Here is a 21,547-nt window from a genome sequence, read left to right as displayed (position 1 = left end):
CACATCTCCCCTCTCAGAAGAGGAAGTACGAGAGTGAGAGAGTAGAGAAAGGAGGGGGGGGGGTGTTGCGCAACAACACTACACAATGTGAATTGACATTCTACAGGATTGTAATATGCAATATGACATAAACAACAACTTTTACCATGTGGACTTTTGTACTTTATGCAATCCAAAGTAATCAAGCCATACGAAAGTTAAAATAAAGAGATAATCTTCCTTTTGTTGTAAATTTGTGATCTCAGTGCCACGGACAAGACAGTCGACTGCGTTTCTTCATAACTGAAAAGGTTAAGCTCTGAGCAGAAGAGGCCTGAGATAAAGCTGTGCAGCTTCTGCTGACATCTTTAAAAAATTCATATCCCATACAAGCCAAGCGTGCAGACAGGGCTGCAGAAAGCACAGTGGATTTCTGTGAACGCTCACAGTCCTCAGGTGTGTTTGGCTGAATTACTGCGCGCCCACGCAAGAAAAAGCAAATCCTCCCCTATAGTAGATGTGGTTCTGTTTGACATTTCTCATTAAGGATGAGGGAAACTCTCAGGGGAAAGCAACAAAAAAAAAACAACCAAATAATATATATTTTTTAGATTTTTTCTTTTTATTTGATTCTGGTGTTGAAGTTTTACATGGTTGTGGTTGTTCTGTGATTATTTTTTATTTTGGCCATAAACAGTCAATTCAAAACAAAACCTCTAGTTTTATTTTCACATGCTCAAGCCGGGTTGCTGGCATCAAACTGGACAAAATGGGTGAAAGTCAAAGTGGTACAAAGGGGAAAAAAATCTTTGAAAAGTGGATCTCCTTCCTCATTTTGCATCAAATGCTTCAGGTGAAGACAAAGAAAAAAAAAAGAACATTTACATGTTAAATAATAAAAAAAAAAAAATGTCATTGAGATATCATGAGTAGAAGCTGAACCCTACAAAACGACTCATCACACTTGGGCTTAACTGTGTTTGACATGATCAGACAAGTTTGTTTCAACACAATTTATCATAGCACCATAACTAAAACTGCAAGGTTATGTACGCTAAATTACAATAAATTTGATTTTACAATTTATTGAAAGAGTAAGCCCCTATTAAGCCACATGGTGAATAATTTGCCAATCTATACCTTGTATGCAAATGCGGGTTGTTAAGAAATTGACAAAACTGAAAAATACAAAATAAAAATGATAATAAAAAAAAAAAAAAGCTATACCGATAGTGCGACAATGATGTTTGGCTAGTGATGTCTCAATCAGCCTCAATATAACGGCGTTAATATAAGTTGATGTATGTAATTTGCAACCCTAAAAATGAAACCTGTACTGTGATGTTGGCTTTAATGTTTTCTTATTCCAAACTCCCGTGAAAATATCTAAACAGACTAAACTAATTTTGCATTATTGTCTAATCATCTCATGCAAACTTATCTTTTTCTTGTCCTAATTTTACAAATTTCTTGGACAAGGGCTAAGGACTTTGTTTGACCTTTTCAGATTAAATTAAAGTTTCCTTCATCACCTATTAAATTTGTGCAGCTATGCTGGCTTTGTGAAAGGCCTATGTACAAGAGTTTTTGTTTAAAGCCACAGCATCAAACTAATGGTGTTTTATGGTGGTATGAGTATTTAGTCTCATGTAAATGGATTTCTATTTATCTGTCCTCTGTGCACACATTAATCTGTTGAGTGACAGGGAGGAACTGCATCAGGCAACAGGCTGATGTTACTGAAATGTCTTTTAATGTAAGTAAGCAAGTTGCATCGTAGGTTAGATGACTTTTAACAAATATTCTTACATAAAACAAACCAAAAAAAGAGGAGAAAGAACCCTCACTTGAGGGGACATTCAGATCAGCCAGATGCAATGTCTAATGTTCAAGCAGAAGTTGGCGTCTTTGATCAGCGTCAATCAGTAACAGTAAGATTAAATATTCCTTTGAGATCGATAAAGTACATTACAATTTAGAATCCCTGCCCAAAACATCCCCGTCTTCGTCCACTTTATTTAATATTATTAGACTCAGCTGAAACGCCCTGATTTGCTTCAAACAATGTAAAACTCAAGACTGAATACACAAAGTCTTAAGCAAAGCCTTTAGGCCGCAGAACAAATAAGCAGTAAGATTATATTACAAACTTTACAGTAAAAACAGGCGATTTTGCCGTCAGAAAACCCCACCTGCTGGTGATGCACTAGAATGCGGTTAAAACAGGAAACATGTTTTAAAAAAATACTAACCTTAATCCAAGACTTGCCAACTAGCTACATATGAAAATGTCCAAAAACCTCTCTGTAAAATTGCACTAGTCCTAAAAAGAACTGTATGCTAATGTGAGATGGTTGTTTGCAACAGCCGATTTATTATTTAACAGTCAACCAGCACAGCAACCAAGAAATAAATCATCTAAAGCTTCAAATATTTGCTAAAATGATCCGTTTTTAAGCATTTCTTCACAACTAGGCACGCAGCAACTAAATTCCAGATGACGGCAATAATAATGCACTGCCTCTGTGCAGTGCACCATTATCTCCATATCTTTCTTAAAATAGTTGAACATGTGTTGTTTATATGGGTTTTTTAGCACATCAAAATGAGATTTTAAAAAAAAAGTCAGCATCTCTAGTTTGATCACTGTTTTAAATAATTCAAAAATCTACTCTTGCTATGTGAATTGCAAAGCTCACAGTGTAGCGAGAGAAGCATACCTTCGACTGAAGCTCAGTTAATTATGTCAGATCTAAAACTAATTTGCCCTTCTTCCACAAGACCAAAATTTACATCACATTTTTTTCACTTCACGTTTCTACAAAAAGATGAAGCTGGCAGGCAGGTGTTTTCACTTGTTCTGGCTGACTTTTACCGACAGCTTGTGTTAAAAAAAAAAAAAAGAAAAAAAGAGAAAAATCGATGGCCCAAAAGCGCCTATGCTTTGAAAAGTCATCATGCTTACTTACAGTTAAACTGTCACAGATCATTCGTTCACAATACTGGGCAGAAGACGACAAATAAAGATGCAGATTTAAAAAAAACAATCAAACAATCATAGAAGTTGAATGGACCGCAGTAAAAACTATTCAGGATTTTTTTGTTTGTTTGTTTTGGAATAATTCACATTAAAGTTACATTTACATAGCAAATGAGGTTTGTAACCTCAAACAAAAGAAAGTCAAACACACATGCTCGGCATTAGTTATACACTGTCCTCTTTAAAGGAATCGTCTTCAATTAAAAAAAGAACTCCATTTTTCTTCTCATTATTGTGAGTCTGAGATCATTGGTCATGCTAACTTGGCATTTCACGCTAACAAGCAAGGCAGTACAGAAAACAGAACATAAATCTATCAGTGCAGAGTAACATTCACTTAAAAAAAACAACAAAAAAACCCCACATGATTCTTAGATAAAACGAAGCCTGCACTCTGATGGTACTCTGCAGGGAAATCTTTTCAGGGTAAATATAATTTTTGGTGTCAAAAACGGATACCTTTTTAAAAGCTAAAAAACACTAAAAAGAAAAGAAATAATGTGATTTATTAGTATTACAGCCATTATGTTTTACACAATCACAGCAGAGTTTTGCTTATAGAAAGAATTTCTCTGTTGTGAAAAATGCTAGTCAGAAGCAGGGAGGAATTTAAATCTACCTGAATGATTGCAGATTTTGAGTTATAAAAATTAGCACTTTTTTCCCCCCATCAGCAGTTATTTGCCAATGTGGCAGCTTGCTGGTTGAATGAGCTTGCCACAGAGTGCTTTTAAATCCTGAGTTAGGGTGCCAGTCAGTTGGGTCTCCAAGCTAATTCTTAGACAACATTTCTCCTGACTTTCTTTTTGGCCCTGGAAAAACTGACCAATAATATGTTGCCAATAAATCTGCATTTGAGTTTTATAATTTAGCTCTGTTTCTGGATGGCCATTTTCTAATGTCTCAAACTCCAGGATTAGTAATAGCACTTTCTGGCACCTTTTAGTTTGGACGCAAATGAGCACGAAAAAAAATAACATTTCAAATATGATGATTAACGCCCCTTAATGTAGAAAGCTAAAGTCATTGATATCTCTTTACAAAGCCACAAAAAGCTTATGATAACCGATTCATAAAAACGTCAACATGTTTTTCTTGACAGCACAGAAAACTGAAAAAGTATGCATCACCAATTGGATCACGTCAGTCACATTAGTGAGAAGGTCACAAGGAATTCTCCTCTAATTCATATAAAAGGCACTGGACCTTATTCAGCTTTACAGACGGAGCAGATAAGAACATAAAGCACTAAACTTACAAAGACGTTTGGTACCTCCAGCAGCGAGGGCTGTGGTTCACATCCTGCATTCCCCATGCAGAGTTCTCAATTGTTGCACCATCACCGGTATGGCACAACAGCATATACAAAGTACATTTTTAAGGAAAAAAACCCCAAAACAAAACAAAAAAAGACACCCTCAAATAAATAAATAATGCAGGTTTTGCATGTTTACACAAAAATGTCTGTTTGATTTGATTTTGAAGCCAATTGTTCAGGACAGAGGCTACGTTGTGCCCGTTCTCTGAGGCAAAAATGATCAATAACCGAGTGCAACAGATTCACTAGTTACTCAACAAGGTTTCCTACATCGAATGGGAAGAAGCAACACTGACTGAAAGCCCACTTTGTGCCATTGAGTCCTCTTCATCTGTCGGTGCCCTCTTTATATCAGTGTCTCCTCATTTCAGAGCGCAAGCAGCACAAGGACTGGGCGGGAGAGTATGAAAGAGTCCACTGTTCCCCTGGTTTGGTCCTTGACAAGTACAGTCCTGCAACCAGGGGGCTGACTTCCAGCAAGGCTCTCTACAGAAGTGGATTAGATCAAACTAGGGAGCCTGCTTTTGCTGAATTGCACCAAAAAAGATAATCACTGTTAAAAGAGGAGTGAAAGCTGAGGTACCTATGTGTTTTGGCAGGACAATATCTCCCCCCCTTGATGTACCACAAACACAATTCACATTAAAACCTAAAGAAAAGCAATAATAATAAAAAAAACATCACATTTGGCAAACAAAGACAAGATACACCACAGCAGGTTTTCCCTTTTAGATTCAAGGTTTAAAATGCAACATGGCTTAACATTCGAGGGGATTTAATTCATGAGTCAGTTTCTACATTGTATAACAGCTCCATTTGGAATCAATCAGTTTGAGAAAAACACTGAGATTACACCCTGAAAAAAAAACTTTTTTTTACCCCTTGCTCAATTAAATATCACTTCTTTTCAAGCCACTAGCAACCACAATACCATTATCTCCATTGTTTGTTGTGTTTCAGCAGCCTTTTCAGTGCATGTTATTATTCCCCTTTGGCCCTTCGCTCCCTCTGCCTCCTTACATCAGTAAGCTGGGGGTTGATCCAGCTGCCACATGTGTCAGTCAAGAGGAAAATCCATCCCCCTTTTCTCTTTCGCAACTGAGGTTTCCCGTGGAAACACACACACTGTTCCACAGATGAGGGCAGGTGCATGGCAAGTTTTGGGACTGTATGGAAACTCTGTGTGTGTCAGGGAATAGACATTTTTATCATGAATAGGAAGAAAATTGGAGAAAATCAGGTAAATAAATAATCACGGGTGTAGTGTGGGTACCTCCCAGAGGAAATATGTGGCCCTATAACCTTTATTCTCACAAGCGTCTGATAATTTGCAGTCCAACTCTCTTCTCCTGCTCATCATAACCTCACTGACATTAGGGAGTCCGTAGGCGCTCTAACTCCCTTCATTCTGAGGTTGACAGCTTCCCACCTTAACTCGCAGAGTGCCGCTTTTGTGGAGGTGCCACAGCTGGACAAACTCCTCCGGCATGGCGTGGAACCACTTACCGGGCAGGATGTTGTCATAGTAATGGTGGCTGATGGGCTGCCCGTCCAGTCCGATGGAGAACGGCCAAAAGCCGTAAACTGTCACCTCGTCGCACATCCCCAGGGCCAGGCTGACCAGGAAGAGGCCCGTAGAGAGGCGCTTGGCATGAACGCCGCGCGCTTTCCAGAATTTGCCTACGTTGCGCAGGAAGTCGGGGTTGGCGAAGAGCATGGTGAGGTTGGAATGGGAATCTGTGACGGCGTAGTATGCCCGGAGTGACGGGTCGGTGCCGGGCTTCATGGAGAACGCTGGCATGTAGATGAAGCTAGAGCCGTATGCCTTCAAATAGTCCACGAAAGCTTTTCTAGACCAGAGAAGACCTTGGAATCTGAGGAAGAACAGTGAGAGTTGCTCTAAATGCATCAGTGCAGTAAGTAAGATTAACAACCTGGAGTAAGTGAAGCGATGAGCAATTAAACACAAAATAGTTTTATGTTGACTAAGAATGAAATTTGATCTTGCGTTTATGTTTAATTAAGCCTTTAAATTATTAAAGGCCTAATCTAGTCACCATTTAATAAAAAACATTTTTTTAGTTGCTGGCTGATAGGATTAATTTAATAAACTATATAAATAGAGATCACTATACTAAGGACTGTGAGAATCTATGTCTGTTTATTTCTAGAACGTGTGCCTTTTAGTAATGTCTGCAGGAGGAGATAAGCATGTCAAAGTGGAAGAAGAGGCCAGCCACTCCCGGAGAGCTGGCCTGACAGAGAAACACCCAAAGGCTAACGGTCGAAGTTTGTGACCCAGAGATGATACTGAAACTGCGCTTAAGACTTCACATGTAGAAAGATAGGACATTCCATTGTATAGAAAAGATGGATAAATGTGTGTTAGCAGCTGGGTTTGTTGTTTGCCCCTCCCCTAATCAGCAGCTGCTACGTAAACAGGGATCTCAAATTACAATAAAAGAAGGAGAAGAAAGAGGGGACATCAGAACTGGTCCGGAGACAAAGATAAGGAGATACCCCTGGGCAGAGTTCTCCGTTCAATTGTAAGAAATTTAACCGTCTCCCTGTGTTCTTATTTTTGTCCAGCGAGAATGTCAGGTTATAAATCTGACACTGGCCTACAACTGCTAATCCAAGAGCTCATGAAAAGAAAACCTAGAATAATATCTACAGTTCTGCAGGTCTGATCATGATGTCAGTCAAACATGTGATGATCTGGAGTTGCTTTGACACTTCAGCACCTGAAGAACGTAATTCATGAAGCTCTGGATTTAGCATAAAATCCTAAAAGAGAATGTCTGGCCGTCAGTTTACTGTAGAAAGTCCCAGCAAGTTTTCTTTCCTCTGAAGCACTCAAAAAATGAACAGCAACAAACTGAAGATTTTGGAGTGTCCTAGACAAAGTCATAATAATAATATTATGATAATAATAATAATAATCATAATAATTATATACTTTCATTTTTATGTGAAACAAACTAACTTTTCATGATTGGGTCCCGTAGCACCGTTGACACACTATGTTCAGTAGCCTTAATAATATAACCTCTTGCAGCTTTAATTTTCCATCTGCCTCTGAACAAACCTCGAGATCTCCTTTCATAATATAAACTCAATAACTTCATTCATTTGCGAACACAAAGATCACTAATAACATTCAGTACATTTCCACAGTCAGACTGACGAGCAAACGGCTTTACCTTTTCTCAATGATGCTCGGGTTGGCGGTGACCAGGTGGGTTTTGTTCCCCACGTCCTCCAAATATTCCTTCGTAAGCGGTGGAAGGTTGCACCTAGAAGAGTAAAAGACCAATAATGAGAATTATTTTAATGTAATCCAACATAAAGACACAAATTTATTCATATAAGTTAAGAAACTAAATGTAATATGGGCTTCATTTTGTAAGATGTTTGTAAACACATAAATATATAATTCTTTCTACCAAAAAAAAAACAACATTATTTCTATAAATGTCTTCTTCCACAATCACTGAAAATTGACCCAAAATGTTACAGTAGCTTTGCCAGGCTTGTGTGTGGTAATGTAACATGTTCTTAAAAATATGAATATACTGTAGGCCCGTTGCATGTTATTGTTTACATCCGGAAATTTATCACATGAGCACAATACTGGAGGGCAAAAAGAAAATTCTTTTATTTTCCATCCATAGCCACGCTGCCGTGGCAGAACAATTCCGTTAATTAAACATGGAGATGTAGGTATTATTAATTTAGTGTAGCGCAGCACAGCAAAGGGAAAATAATGCAGAAATGCCACTGAATAACACATAAAACACACTCGTATTCTTTTTTCCTCTCTCTCTCTGTGTGTCACCTACACGATTCACAGATCAGTAGCCATAGCAACTGAAAGACAACAGTTCCACTTGTAGAGCAGAAAACACAAAAAACATGCAAATTTTTGCCACACAAAGAACAGAGCGTCGAGTCTGTTACAGTATTGTGCTTCCAGGCTTTACATTTGTTTTGCAATTATTAAGTAATGGTCTGAACACAGCAGTGGTCGGTTAGCTGATTTAAACACCTCTACTGATGATCTGTCAGTGTGTTTGTGTTGTCAAGAAAATCCGAGCTCATCCCACTTCCCCATGCTGGAGATTTTAGTTTAACAGTAATAATAAATAAAGTTATCTTTAAAATGAATCACTCAAGTGACATCAAGGCCCAGCAGTAGACTTAAGTGTCAATAAAGTTAGTTTAACAGTAATAATAAATAAAGTTATCTTTAAAATGAATCACTCAAGTGACATCAAGGTCCAACAGTAGACTTAAGTGTCAATAAAATAAATCTAGTTGTGTGTGTTGTTTTTGTCTCATGCAAACTTTGCTTTAATTCTACTTTTTTCTATCTAATCATAAGAAATCATAGTCAGTCAGAGAGAGTCATTAAACAGGAAAAGCAGGTTTCCTGGAAAAAGAGGAAGTTTCCAGCCTGCAGATTTATAAAAATAGTTGAGACTATTTTAAAGCATGAAAGTTTTAAAAAATTAAATCTAAACATTATTAGTAATTGGATAAGATTCAAAGTAAAATACTTATATGAATATTGGTTTACTTGTAATAATACACTTATATTTGTGGGAACTACAAGAAAAACAAGTAACTGTAACTTTAGTAGTAAATAATTAGAATCATGTATTATTCTTGGTTTCTTTTCAGAAAAACATCTGTAATAACTCACATTAAGATTATAATAAGAATAATTAATAAGTTATGGTTATAAAATCATAAATGAATGATAGATCAGAGAAGCTGAAGAAAATAAATGTGATATAAGTTATGGTTATAAAATTATAAATGAATGATAGATCAGAGAAGCTGAAGAAAATAAATGTGATATAAGTTATGGTTATAAAATTATAAATGAATGCTAAATCAGAGAAGCTAAAGAAAATAAATGTGATATAAATGTGATTTTGACATTAAACTTGAAATGGTGTAAAAAGGTGTAACTGCAATTAAACATCACTGATATGTTGGAGGTAGAGAGTAGGTGAAAGGTTGTGCAGGCAAGGGACACAGGAGGTTGAGCAACCCTGAGACATTGGCACAGACATCAGGAAATGTCTGTAAGACAGTGATGGATATGAGATCATCTGTCTAAGCAGACAGCAGGCGCACCAGGGGGGTGGATAAACCCTATAAAAGGTGGGTGCAAAAGAGGAACCTTTCGTTGGATCCTCCGGGCAGCTTCGAGCCAAGATCGAGATGGACAAAAAACTCTGCAGCTGAAGAAGAGCCGGGGCCACGGAGCCGGAGACTGTCCTGCACATGGAGACCAACCCGTCTGGCCCACAATCTGTGGCTTCGAATCGCACTTCTCTCATCGGCTGGGTTCTGACCCCAAAGACAAAGATGAAGACAAAGACAAGGAAGAAGAACTGGTGCCTTTTTTCCTGCCAGCACCAAGTCCTGTGTGACCTCAGCATCCATGCGGAGAGGAGGCTCATCAGACCTGCGGAGATCCTGGCCTTCATCGATCAACATCTTCCTCCTGTTGCAACACCTTCTTCATCATCGTGCCAGGTCTGGGGTTCGAGGCGCCAAACTCCGTCCGTCTCTCTCTAAGGTTCCTTTTTTAGTTCTCAGTATCAGCAGTAGGGAAAGATAGACTAGATGATTGATTTTACTTATTTGATTATTTCTGCTACTGAATTAAGCTGTACTGACCCTTGCAAAAATGCCTTACTAATAAAATATTTAGCATAAAGAAAATCTAAAAGATGTTGTGGACATTCAGTTAATGAGTCACCTTAAAGTTCTTTGATGGTTGTAAAATAGCTGTGATGTTTGATTCTGGAGAGGAAGAGGTGGAAAATGTTTTTAGGTTGCTGGTAGCCCATATTTAAAACCTCATCCTTGGGACTCGACCGAGTCACTAAAACCTACCTGGTTCAATAACAAATGCAAGTTGCAAAATAGAGAACGAGCGACCGTTAACAGGTGTGCTCTGTGAAACTAGTTGGCTGTAGGCTGCTCAGTCTGGCTAATTCACAGGGGGAAGAAGGGTGGGACACCTGGATGTAGGCCGTCAGATAACCAGGCGAATCGTTTCTCGAAACCAGCTTAAACAGAGTTTACTTCAGTTCTGGACAGGGTAAATCCCAGCAGATTTAGGAAACTCAACGGACCCGTTAGACGGAGAGCTGGTAGCACATCTCCCCTCTCAGAAGAGGAAGTACGAGAGTGAGAGAGTAGAGACAGAAAGGAGGGGGGGGGTGTTGCGCAACAACAGTGTCAGTCGCCCTTTTTTTTTTTTCTTTCTTTTTAACTGAAACAAAACGCAGAGAGACAGCAAACTCAAACTGTGGTGGTGGCAGCTGGTAGTGGCACTTCCAGTGTCAGCTGCCACGGCCCCTCAAAGCTGCCACAGGTCGTTAATATTGAATATGAATATGTTTATTTCAAAGAAACCAATCTGTGAAACATGATTACCTTGGACCTTGTTATTTAGTTGTCATAGTGATAATTAAAAGCAAAGTATTGCATCCCTTTTTCTTCTATGCCACACGTAGATTTAGGATTTAGTGTGCTACGTTGACAACTTGGCAGCTGGTAGTTATCGGGATCTTTTGCACGTTGCACCTCGTTTCAACATGTCTATGGAACTGCTTCTGAAAAACTTGCTGGTGCAGTTTATGTTTGATGCGCTTGGGTGTGAAATTAGAGTAAGTGACCTTATTGGTTTCATGATAATTCTTTACACAAAGGAATTAAAACCCCTCACTAGGTTATGGGCCCTGATTGTTGGGTGGTACCTTTTAAAGCATCGATTAATTCCCAAAACATTATGATCAAATATCACAAAGGGGCCCTGAAACTGCAGGGGCCCAGGCTACCACTCCTGTAAGTCTAGGGTACAGTGTGGCTCAGAAGGAACCTGAAGAAACTGAATTACATGATGCACACTTGAGTGATTACGGCTTCACGCTCTAGCACTGATGGTTTCACACTTGTTGCTCCAGGAAACTGCAAAACAACATAAATTTCCATCTATTACTCAGCTGTGAAAGTTCAGCATGCTGGCAGTAAGTGAAAGGTTGAGTGTGTCTTAGAAACGCCACACGCTATTCAAGCTGTGAAGGAGACGTGTGCTCTACTAGCTACTGAGGATTTTCTTTTGTTCCACAGTCTTTGCATCTCTCCATTCATACTGGGCATTCAAATGTGCATTTTGTGCAAAAGTTTAGTGACATTTTCATCCAAAAATCAAACCCAGATGATTGAAAATACTGCAGGTCTCACGCAAACCAAAGGAGGGCTCTGAATAGTTCTGCGCTTTAAGCTGGTTCTGCTTATGTTTTATGTTTGTCCATTTGGAAATCTGAATCGAATTCAGTTACACAAAGTACATTTATTTCAGGAATTCAATTCAAAAAGTGAATCTTGTGCATTGCATAGATTCACTACACGCAGAACAAAAGATTTCAATTGTTCGATTTTTTTATTACCCATGACCAATAAGCAAAAGAATAAAATTCAATGGGTTATGGGGTGCTGTACAGCTTCAATAAAGTGAAACCAGGCCCCAAACCTACAGCTCTTTTTCCCTTTTGCCGTTTTTCTTATGTACTCTTAGCCGTAGACTCCAGACGTCTCTTCGTCTCACCGCATGACGAAGTCAGCCTGGTCAATGTCCCGTCCACATTTGCTGTGCCTGAGGATACCGCCGTTGCCCACCACAGCACACTTCTTCAGGGGTTTCAGAGGGGTGGTCTGGAGGAAACAAGAAATGATTTTGTTAGCAGGCAACCTGTTGCGCAGATTCACAAAACAAGCATTCATTTTCTCTAAGCAGTAGCCTAACATTGAGGTCATTTTACAGTTGAGCATGTGTCCTTGTGCTTAAATTCCCTCAAAAGCCCCGGAACACTGAAAGACGAATCGCCGAAGAGATATGAAGGGGAGAGATTTCTGAAAACAAGCTGAGGTCATGCAAGCCATGAATCCTATGGCATCTCTGATATAACCTCCTAGAACAAAGTCCATATTATGTGTGGAAAAAAATCATCTAATTATCAGGTGCAGACGAGAGGCACCATGTCTCTAAATTAATCTACCGATGAAAAAAGGTAATAAATAAATGTACACTTTAAATAAATATACCCTCTAAACCCCTTTTTCCTAAATATGTTAAATGTTCCACTACTCTAGTAATACAATCAGACCTATGCTGGTTTTGAAAAGAATAAAAAAAAAGCAGATCCAATATATCTCTGGAGAAAATAAGAATTAGACGCTCTCCTAAATGACCTGAAAATCACATAACAATATTTGAAAAAGGCAAAAGAAACAAGCAAAAACATAAAACGCAGTCTGCACCACTTTTCCGCAGATAGACATAACCACAACGCAACTGACATCATAACGGTGAGCTGTTGGACAAATGTCTTCAAGCACTTCATTGGGAAAGAATCCTGTTAGTGTAAATTTATGGTGACTTTTACGGCAGCTTAACTGAGACAGGATAAGCCCAGAATTTTTACGCCAGCAGAAAAGTTTATTTTTAAAGTCTGACAGGACAGCTGGTTTGACAGGTTAGTTTCTGAAAAAAAAAGAACCATTGTAAAAGCACACGCAGGGTCAGTGCGACACCGCCAGACGGCGCACAGAGTAAAAAGCTCGTGGGGTCTCTTTAGATCGCAGACGGGTTAACAGGCAACTAAGTCTTTATGTCATTGCTACAACACTGAAATAGCATGAACATAACTTTTACAACAGCGTGGCACGTGTGATATAAACATACGGTGTCTTATTTTTGTTTCCAACTTGTGATAAATATCTACAGTATATAGGTTATAGCTGATTTGCTTTTTTCTTCCTTTTTCCCAACTGTCTTGCCATTTCATGCTTTGATATAAAAATGAGAAAACCAGCAACAATAATAACAAAACTGTTTAGAAGATGCCAAAAAAGGCTGAACAAACTAAGCATGTCACAATTCAATTTAACTACATTGATCAAGTTCAGATTTTTATTGTGTTTACTTGTCCCTTTAAAGAAGCACAATCTGTTATCTCTATAATATATATTTGAGCAGGTAACTATAAACTAATAAAACTTGCTGTCTGTGCAGACATTATGTAAGCTTCACATAGTTTTGAACGCCAGCAAAGCTGTGGAAAATGACACGAAAAAAAAAAAAAAAACATACCGGATGCAGAAAAGACCATGCTTCTGCAGCGTTTACTGTAAGTTCAAGGTAAGGATGATGACACATGGTGGTAATAACTGCCCTCCTTTCTCTCTGAGCGAACTTGCATGAGAACACATACGCAGGATGTACGGTTCGGCATCTGGGTCTCTGACGTGGGTCTCTTTGAAACCACTTTGAAGGAACGTCATCTTTGCTGGTCACTTTCATTTGCATCGGTGCAGACGAAATATTCACAATGCAGATCGCAGATAAGAGTCCAGCATCTCACAACTGGAAAGTTGAAGCATGCTGATAAGGTTCTAATGTTCACAATCACATCAATGAGTACGACAGAAGAAAAGATCATAGGATTCTGCTTTGCGGCAAGATAAGCCTTATGTATGCAAGCTCTGTTTGAACCATCTTACTAACCTGTAATTACATGTCAAGCTGCTTTAAGGCATATTCTCTAGCAGATTCGGTAGCAGCTGCCAGCGCCGTGCAGCATGGCTGGTTGTCTGTGTTCAGACCCACAATCATAGCAGCGGTAGTTTACTGCATTTAAAAGAGAGGGCAGGACTCACGAGCATCATCTGCCTCACATAACTACCTGTTCTCTTCTCTCTGAAAAACACACTGCAGGTCATATACAGTAGGTTCACACAGGAAGTGCAGTACCTTGGCTAAAAATAGAGCTGCAATAACCTCTGGTAGATTCACTGGCGTTGAAACCGAAGAAGGATGATTACCTTTCATTAAGCATGTACACACTTTGGGGCTCGAGACTGCATATGCTAGATATGAAATGACTATTTCTGTAGATCATAGAGGCATGGTGGGTTACACAGAGTTTTTAAACCTAATCTCGAAGAATTTATATTTAATCTTTTTCTTCTTTTAAACAAATCTGTCAATAATTGTGACTGAGTGCGGCTGGCGAATTTGAACTCAAATCTCCAAATAAGTTAATTTATTTCCTTCTGCAACAGGCCGAGTTGCTTGGATAGCTTTTTCATTCTAGATTATATGAAGAGTGATTTTGGAATTTGTTCTGGTCATCTCCTCCATCTGATATGAAAAACTAATGACATAAATTACGGCATAAAAAAAAATAAACATAAGAATTATTATTGAATGCTTTTCGCATCACTGTACATCATATAAGACCTATGTGAAAATTAAAGACAATTCTTTTTACCAAGATGATAACGCTCAAACCAGCCCCTAAGAAACCAGTCTTTAAGGAAAAAGGAATGGAATAATTTTAGAGAAGCAATTGTAGAAATTCAAATTCATCTGAATAATATTAAGAGACATTTAATGAATGTTCAATGGATCACTTGGAGTCCATCAAACAGTTTTTACAAATTACAAAAACGTCCCATAGATTTTTCGCAGTACTTCTAGTTGTGGCTGTCTCAGCAACATGAAGACAAGGACCCCTAGTACAGAGAGAAATTTAATTTTTGAATGCTAGAGGCAACATCAATGAAGAAAAAAACAACAATTTTAAACTCTTTTAAAGGTGTTACATTGAGGACATTCCTGCTGAATATCTACCAGCAGGATATCACTCAAGGGTTCAAATCTTTAATAGTTCATTGGCTCAAACAAAGTCAAGAAAATAATATTTGTAAAAACATTACATGTGAGATTTTATTGTTACTTTTTATTATTCATCCAAACTAAGTATAGGTGGTCTAGAACAAATTGTAAATAAAGAGAAGCTTATTCAGAGCCAGTAAAAAAAAAAAAAAAATTGACAGCTGAAGTCAAAATTAGGTAGAAAATTCTAAAATATTTTTTAAAATGTTACTCCATAAACCCAAAGTCCATAAGGTGAAACATTGTATGATTGTAGTCGCTTAAAGGAGGTACAGATGGGTGTGAAGTAAAAACTGGTGCGAACTGACAGGGAGGGGATTTGGTTAGCGCTCTAGCTTAGATGAAACAAAGCTAAAGAGTTATTGGTAGATGATAAACCAAAAACATAACTAAACCCACACACCCTAATTATCTCTAATTAAGGTTCGCAAAAAATAAGATTTTCATTTTAGACTGTCAAAACTTAGTATTGTGAGAAATAAAAAAATGTAATCAAGTACATTCATACTCATGAGTGAGTTTTGCATATTTTGAATATCAAATATAATGCTCTATATTGCTACACTGTGTTGAACCCTTTACAAACCTGTATTGTCATTATAGTTTGAAAGGTTTCAGCTAAGGATAAGATGAATAACCCTGTTTGCATACCACAGTTAGATAAGGAGAGCGCAAATTGTGGCAGAACAGGATCCAGCCAGTCAGAAAGTTCTAGCAGTGGAAGTAAAAGGTGAAACATCTAAGAAAGCAGAACTCCTTAAATGGTTAGCAGCCAAGAGTTGAGTGTTTTATGCAGGAGAGAATTTGACAGATATCGTTTGTGCGTATGGGAACAGCTGGAGGGATTTGCGATGTCTCGGGGCGCGAGGATGAGAGATAAAAGTATGAAGTCCTCACTCTCGCACTCAGACACGACCTCCTCCGGCAGGGACTTATTGCTGTTCGTGTTTGTGGGCGAGTTGTGTTTCCGTTTGGCCAAATGTATTGATTTAATAAATGTCTTGTCTGTGATTTTACATTCTGGTTTGTGGCTCATTTTTGTGTCTTGCCTGAAATATCTAAGATCCGGGTAGAGAGATGTGTTTTTGAGGCGATGGTTGTTTCGCTGGAGGGACTATGTCTCTCCGCTGGCCTGGGAACGCCTTGGGATTCCCCCGAAGGACCTGGAACAAGTGGCTGGGGGGAGGGAAGTCTGGGCTGCCCTTCTGAAGCTGCTACCCCCGGGACCCGACCCCGGATAAAGCAGAAGAAAATGGATGGATGGATGATTGTTTCTGTCTCAACAGGATGTTAGAGGTTCCAAGTCCACAACATTAACACACACACATGTATGATTTTGTTTGGAGATGGCAAAGAGAGAATTTCTTTTAGCTCTGAAAAGACAAGAGCAGTATGGCTTAAATATTGCAGTGTTTCCCAACCCTGGTCCTCAAGGCACACTGACCTGCATGTTGTAGATGTTTCCCTGATTGCAATTCAGGAAAAGCCTGTTAATCAGCCATCTACTAAAATCATGTGTGCCAAAGCAGGAAAATGCCTAAAACATGCAGGGCAGTTTGCCTTGAGACCCAGGGTTGAAAAACATTTAAATATTCTACCTAAACGGCACATAAAGTGAATATCGGAAGTTTATGCTCTTATGCCATTTTTCCATGGCATGTAAAGACAAGAACAAGATACTTCTTCAGAAGATTTTTTCCCCTATGATAAACATGAAACATATTTTGAATTATAGATAATTGTGTGTCTGTGTTGTTCCCAAAAACACGAACTAATGAGTAAAGGAGCAAGGGGGGAGAAGGGGAACTACAAATTGCTGTTTTTTTGTAATTCCCCTACAAACAATGGGACAAGAGACAGGTGGGAAAATAATTAACACCGACGAAAGCTGAGGTGAAACCTAACGAACCATAAAACCAAGAAAGCAGGAAAGCACAAAGAAAGTCAGAATCAGAAACAAAATGTGTGAAAATGTACTACATAGCATAATAAACAAAGTAAAAAATATTATATTTGCTTGGAAAGAAAATACTAATAATAAACAAGCTGCAGTAACTTCATTGCATAAGTGCACACCCAAAAGCTAATGTTTTAATATTAGGTTCTAGTATTTATTTTTGTTGTTGTACACTCCTGCCATCAATTACAAATAATCTAATTAACCAGTTTTTGCATTCTGATATGTATTTTTTTTTCCTTCAATAAATTATGTCAGTGTTGGATATTGTATCCTGCTTTGTGTTCGTAATGGCCTAATTTCAGAACATTAGCAAAGACAACTGCTCCTTTTCACCCATGGCGTCACTTCCATCAACTTCATCTTCAATAGCCGCTTGCATTTTCTGTAGAGCTTTAAAAAAACTTGTACCAAGATAATAACGAGCAGCATTTAATTAGCAGAATAATCTCTGAGTGCAGAGATGAAGACGTTCTGGTTTTGCTCTTACTCTGATTTAGACATTTCGAGGTACTATTTTGATTTTTAAAAAAAGCTTTAAGAACTATTCAAACAAAGTCCACCAGTCAAATAAAGAGTGGTTTCTGGTAGTAGAACTTCGCAGCTGTTGATGAATTAGCCCAGCTACTTGAGGGGGAAAAAAAACCCCCCAGCACAGACAGGCATGGTGGTCCTGCCAGGTCACTTTCTCACTGCTTTCACATTTTATATTTATTCACCCGCAGCTCCCAATGCTTGCATGACTGGACAGGCACTGCTAACGACTTCAAATTAGGGTCAGATATTCATCACGGTCCTCAACCGGTATACTGAGTGCAGATCTGCGTCCGGAGCGCCTCCACTACGTCTCAGAACCACTTCAGCTTCCTGTGGTTAAACGGAAGAACACAAAAATTCGTGGTGCTTCTTCACCGTCAGTTTATTACTCACAGATGAATCTGCACACGCTGAGCCACGCAGCTGTGAATGCAGGGTGAAAACTGCTCAATAGCAAAAATAATTAATTAACTACAAAATTAAGAAATTTGTAGAATTCTAGATGTTGATTTTCGATTATGGTTAAGCGTCTTTAGAATGACACCTTGGATGCTCGTCTACCCGTTCCCCCACAGCTTCATATTGACTCCCTTTCACGCAAAGACAATGTGCGAGTAATCCTCTTCCCCTCGGAGGATGACGGAAGGGAGGGGTCAGTATCCCTGAGAAAACACATCGTCTTCACACAGCAGCAAGTGTGCGGAGAAACTACCTCAAAATGTATCTACTCCAAGTTACTCATGTGTCCTTAGGAAACGATTCCATCAGGAAAAATTGTGGCAAAAGAAATATTTTACATGTAACCTAAACCTGCAACCCGGGGGGGGGGGGGGGGGGGGGGGGGGAAAGAGTGCACCACATGGAAATGCTGGTTTACCTGCACAAAAACAGAATACGTCTCGTTGTTGACAGTGTGCGAGTAGTAATACTCTCCATCGTACCACAGGACCTTGCCAATAGGAGCGTTCTCCTTCGTCACTGCAAACATCCACCTCGGATTGCAACATTCTGTCAGCAGATTCCTGTGCAGGAAAGAAGGGAGGGTTAGTCTGACCTCTGAAGACCTCTAGACACTTTGGTTTAAACTGTGCCACAAGCAGCTGCAGGAATGATTTATGGTTGCGAGCTAAACAGCCAGTTGTCTTGTAATCGTCGCTGAAAAGATTGTTGCTGAGCTGGAAACTGTTACCATTAGAGAAACACGGTTATACGGTACATCCGATTGGTTAAAATGCACAACTCCAATGCTGACACCACAGGCCGACCACTATGGAGGTCAACGTGAAAAAAAGTACATTTAGGATGTCTTGCAAGACCAGGAAATAATAAAAATGTATGATTTAATATTTAGCTGAATGATGCTCTGAATGCTGTAGGCATGTTCTTGTTTCATATTCTTCTCATTACAGTTAGATGTAACACTGCTTAAATTGTTCGTGTAACTTCCTGAATTTAAAATATGTAATGACCCTCCCTCTTCTTTTCCCCGCTACACCCCTCTCCCCCCTAAAAAAAGAAAAACATGATGTGTCGCTTTTAGACTTCTGTATACTGGCAGACATACAGAATATCTATTTAAAGCTCCACACAGAGGCCCAGCACAGGGTGCACATCCTCCTTTATTGGCTGGCCTTCGTTCAGTTTTGGTTCTGTGAACTGACTGGCTTAAATGAGATGAATTAAAGGTTGAAATTTAAAGACTACCAGTCAGAAGGTAAGTGGTGAACTTCCAAAGGTTAAAAAAAAGGTTGAGCTATCCCAAACGGAATAATAATGCACATTTCAGGAATACATAAAAAGGTTGATAAAGCTTTGAAAGCAGGTGATGATCCTTCTCTAAAGATTAAATTGCAAAGAAAGTCAAGAGTTGTTCCCCATGCCATCAAATGGACCACAGGCTGACAGGAAGCGAGCTGGCCGACACAAAGCCACAAAAAATGCAGGATAAGTGCTACCAGCTTCTGTGTTAGGCAGATCACAGACCAACGGTTTCAACCATAGCTTCATAGTGGTTGTAGTAAACAAGCCATAGTTTCAACATTAAAGAGAGGCCTTCGAGCAGCTGGTATGACAGTTGCAGCAAGTGAGAGGCACTCTGAACCAAAAATGGCTTCCACATTCTAGCATGCGCTTAGTTGGTCAAAGGTTCATCCAGCAAGACAACAATCAAAAGGTCCATGCTATGACAGAACTAGAAAGGAAGAAATCACAAGATAAGGTGAAAACGTGAAATGGTCAGCGCAGTCTTCAGATTTTAACTGCGTCGAGCTGGTTTGGGGTGAACTAGAAGGAAATGTGAAAGCAGAGCAACCTGCAAGTGCCACACATTTATAGGAATTTCTGCCACTAAGTTTCACTTTCTGAAGATTATTTGATTTCTATTGTAGGCCAGAAAGAAAGCCACGAGTGTTTGACTGATCAAAAGATTCAAAAAATATTTGGTTCATAACATCATTCCACAAGTTATTCATTGAGCGATGATTTCATTTCAGAGTGACGTAAATGCAAAAAACCCCCAAAATAAATAAATAAATTTAAAAAATGGTTCCACTGATTAAAATCAGTAATATACTGTTATCTTTTAGCTACTCTTCAGTCTTCCTTACCAAATGTAATGTAGGATAAATAAGCTCTAACGGTATTTGAGAGTCAGGGAGAAATGTGAGCCTGGAACCGACCTGTACAAATCGATACCCGTCTGGTTCTTCTTCCAAGCTTCCCCCAGTCCCAGCACCTCCTCCACAATCTCTTTGTCGCTGGGAAGTCTGTACGCAGGGAAAACGTAGAACCAGCCGAGCACCAGCACGCACAGAGCGGCCCACACCGACAGCTTAACCCGGCAGCATCGCACCAACATCTTCCCCCTCCGTCTTGTGTCAAAGCAGCAGCAGCAGCAGCAGCAGCGGCGCGTCAGAAACCTTTTGAAATCGCCAGATCAGAGCTGCTCCCTGTGCAGCATCCCGACAAGGAGCGTGAGCCGGGGTACAAGCTGCTCGGTTACCCGGCGGTTTGGTCCATGCATCGGTCTGGAAGTCCGACTTTGAATGAGACGGGCTCTGATTCACAGGAGAAGCAGAAGCGTGTGTCCGTGCGGTGGCTCACGCTCGGTTGCGGGGCTGTGGCGCAGTGTGTGAGGGTTTGTGGGAATCCGGCGCTCTGCTGGATGTGCATCACCACCATCATCCCAGCCACGGTTATTGTGAAGAATCAGACGGGGGGGCCCCCCTCTTCAAGCCCGAGGTTCTGAAGCATCCCGTTCTGTCCGTGTTGCTCCCCCCTCCTCGACCTTGAGTACTAAAAAAGCCACCCTTCTTACGGGATCCGGGGCTTTCCTTGAGGCCCCGGCTGTAGCCCAAAATGAAGAAAAGTGTGCGGCCCAGATGAACCGGGCCAGTCCTCCTCCTTTCTAAAGGAGCGCAACCCCCTTCGGATAAAACAAAGTACTTCTTGTGGGGATGGAGGTGCGTAAAGCCGGACGAAATTGTGAACGTGGAGAAAAGAATGTGGCTTTCAAAGTAAAAGCATGCGCTCCAACGCCGTATATTTCAATCACCATCAGCCCCCAAACAAGGTTGCTGCCGGTGCAACGCACAACCGCTCTCACTTCTCTGACAAAAACCCCTGAGCTATTCTGCTCAGCAGCCCAGAACAACAACATTTAGTTTTATTCTTCACTCAGCCCAGAGCAGGAATTAGAACAAAGTTAGAATCCAGAGAAACTTCTATTAGTTTATCGAGAGAAACTATTCATTACTCCAGTCCTCAAGAACAGGTGTTATGCCCAGAAATGCATGCCTGCCGAGAATTGCATCCCCTGTCGCGGGAGCGCGCATCGCTCTAAACTCTCGTATATTGATGAGAAAACGGACTGAAATATGACCGAAGAGGACATTTTTGAAGATATTCGTAACATTATCACGTTTCTTAATCATGTAAGACATAAAACGGTGG

The 21,547-nt window shown here is 39.7% G+C and overlaps 1 protein-coding gene across 1 annotated transcript; it reads right to left on the bottom strand.

The window, feature by feature from the left end:
- Positions 1–582: 582 nt before the first annotated feature.
- On the bottom strand, positions 583–21,329 carry st8sia1 (ST8 alpha-N-acetyl-neuraminide alpha-2,8-sialyltransferase 1). Its single transcript, XM_028012025.1, has 5 exons — positions 20,275–21,329; positions 18,474–18,618; positions 11,971–12,077; positions 7,541–7,633; positions 583–6,211 (listed from the first exon to the last, which is right to left on the bottom strand). The coding sequence occupies exons 1-5, from the start codon at positions 20,451–20,453 to the stop codon at positions 5,731–5,733; spliced, it is 1,005 nt and encodes a 334-aa protein (XP_027867826.1). The 5' UTR covers positions 20,454–21,329; the 3' UTR covers positions 583–5,730.
- Between the last annotated feature and the right edge of the window lie 218 nt (positions 21,330–21,547).

The sequence above is a fragment of the Xiphophorus couchianus genome, unplaced genomic scaffold (genome assembly GCF_001444195.1).
Source record: "Xiphophorus couchianus unplaced genomic scaffold, X_couchianus-1.0 Scaffold1000103, whole genome shotgun sequence".
Classification (NCBI taxonomy): Eukaryota; Metazoa; Chordata; class Actinopteri; order Cyprinodontiformes; family Poeciliidae; genus Xiphophorus; species Xiphophorus couchianus.
The sequence above is the reverse complement of the archived record's forward strand: the minus strand, read 5'-3'. Positions and strand labels throughout refer to the sequence as shown.

What these genes read in the sequence shown, in the direction of transcription:
- st8sia1 (XM_028012025.1), bottom strand. Translation starts at nt 20,453, where the DNA reads ATGTTGGTGCGATGCTGCCGGGTTAAGCTGTCGGTGTGGGCCGCTCTG. An exon ending in CAGGCTGACTTCGTCATGCG is followed by an intron (nt 7,634 to 11,970) that starts GTGAGACGAAGA and finishes TTACTCTTCTAG; the next exon opens with GTGCAACCTTCCACCGCTTA. An exon ending in CCGAGCATCATTGAGAAAAG is followed by an intron (nt 6,212 to 7,540) that starts GTAAAGCCGTTT and finishes GTTCTTCCTCAG; the next exon opens with ATTCCAAGGTCTTCTCTGGT.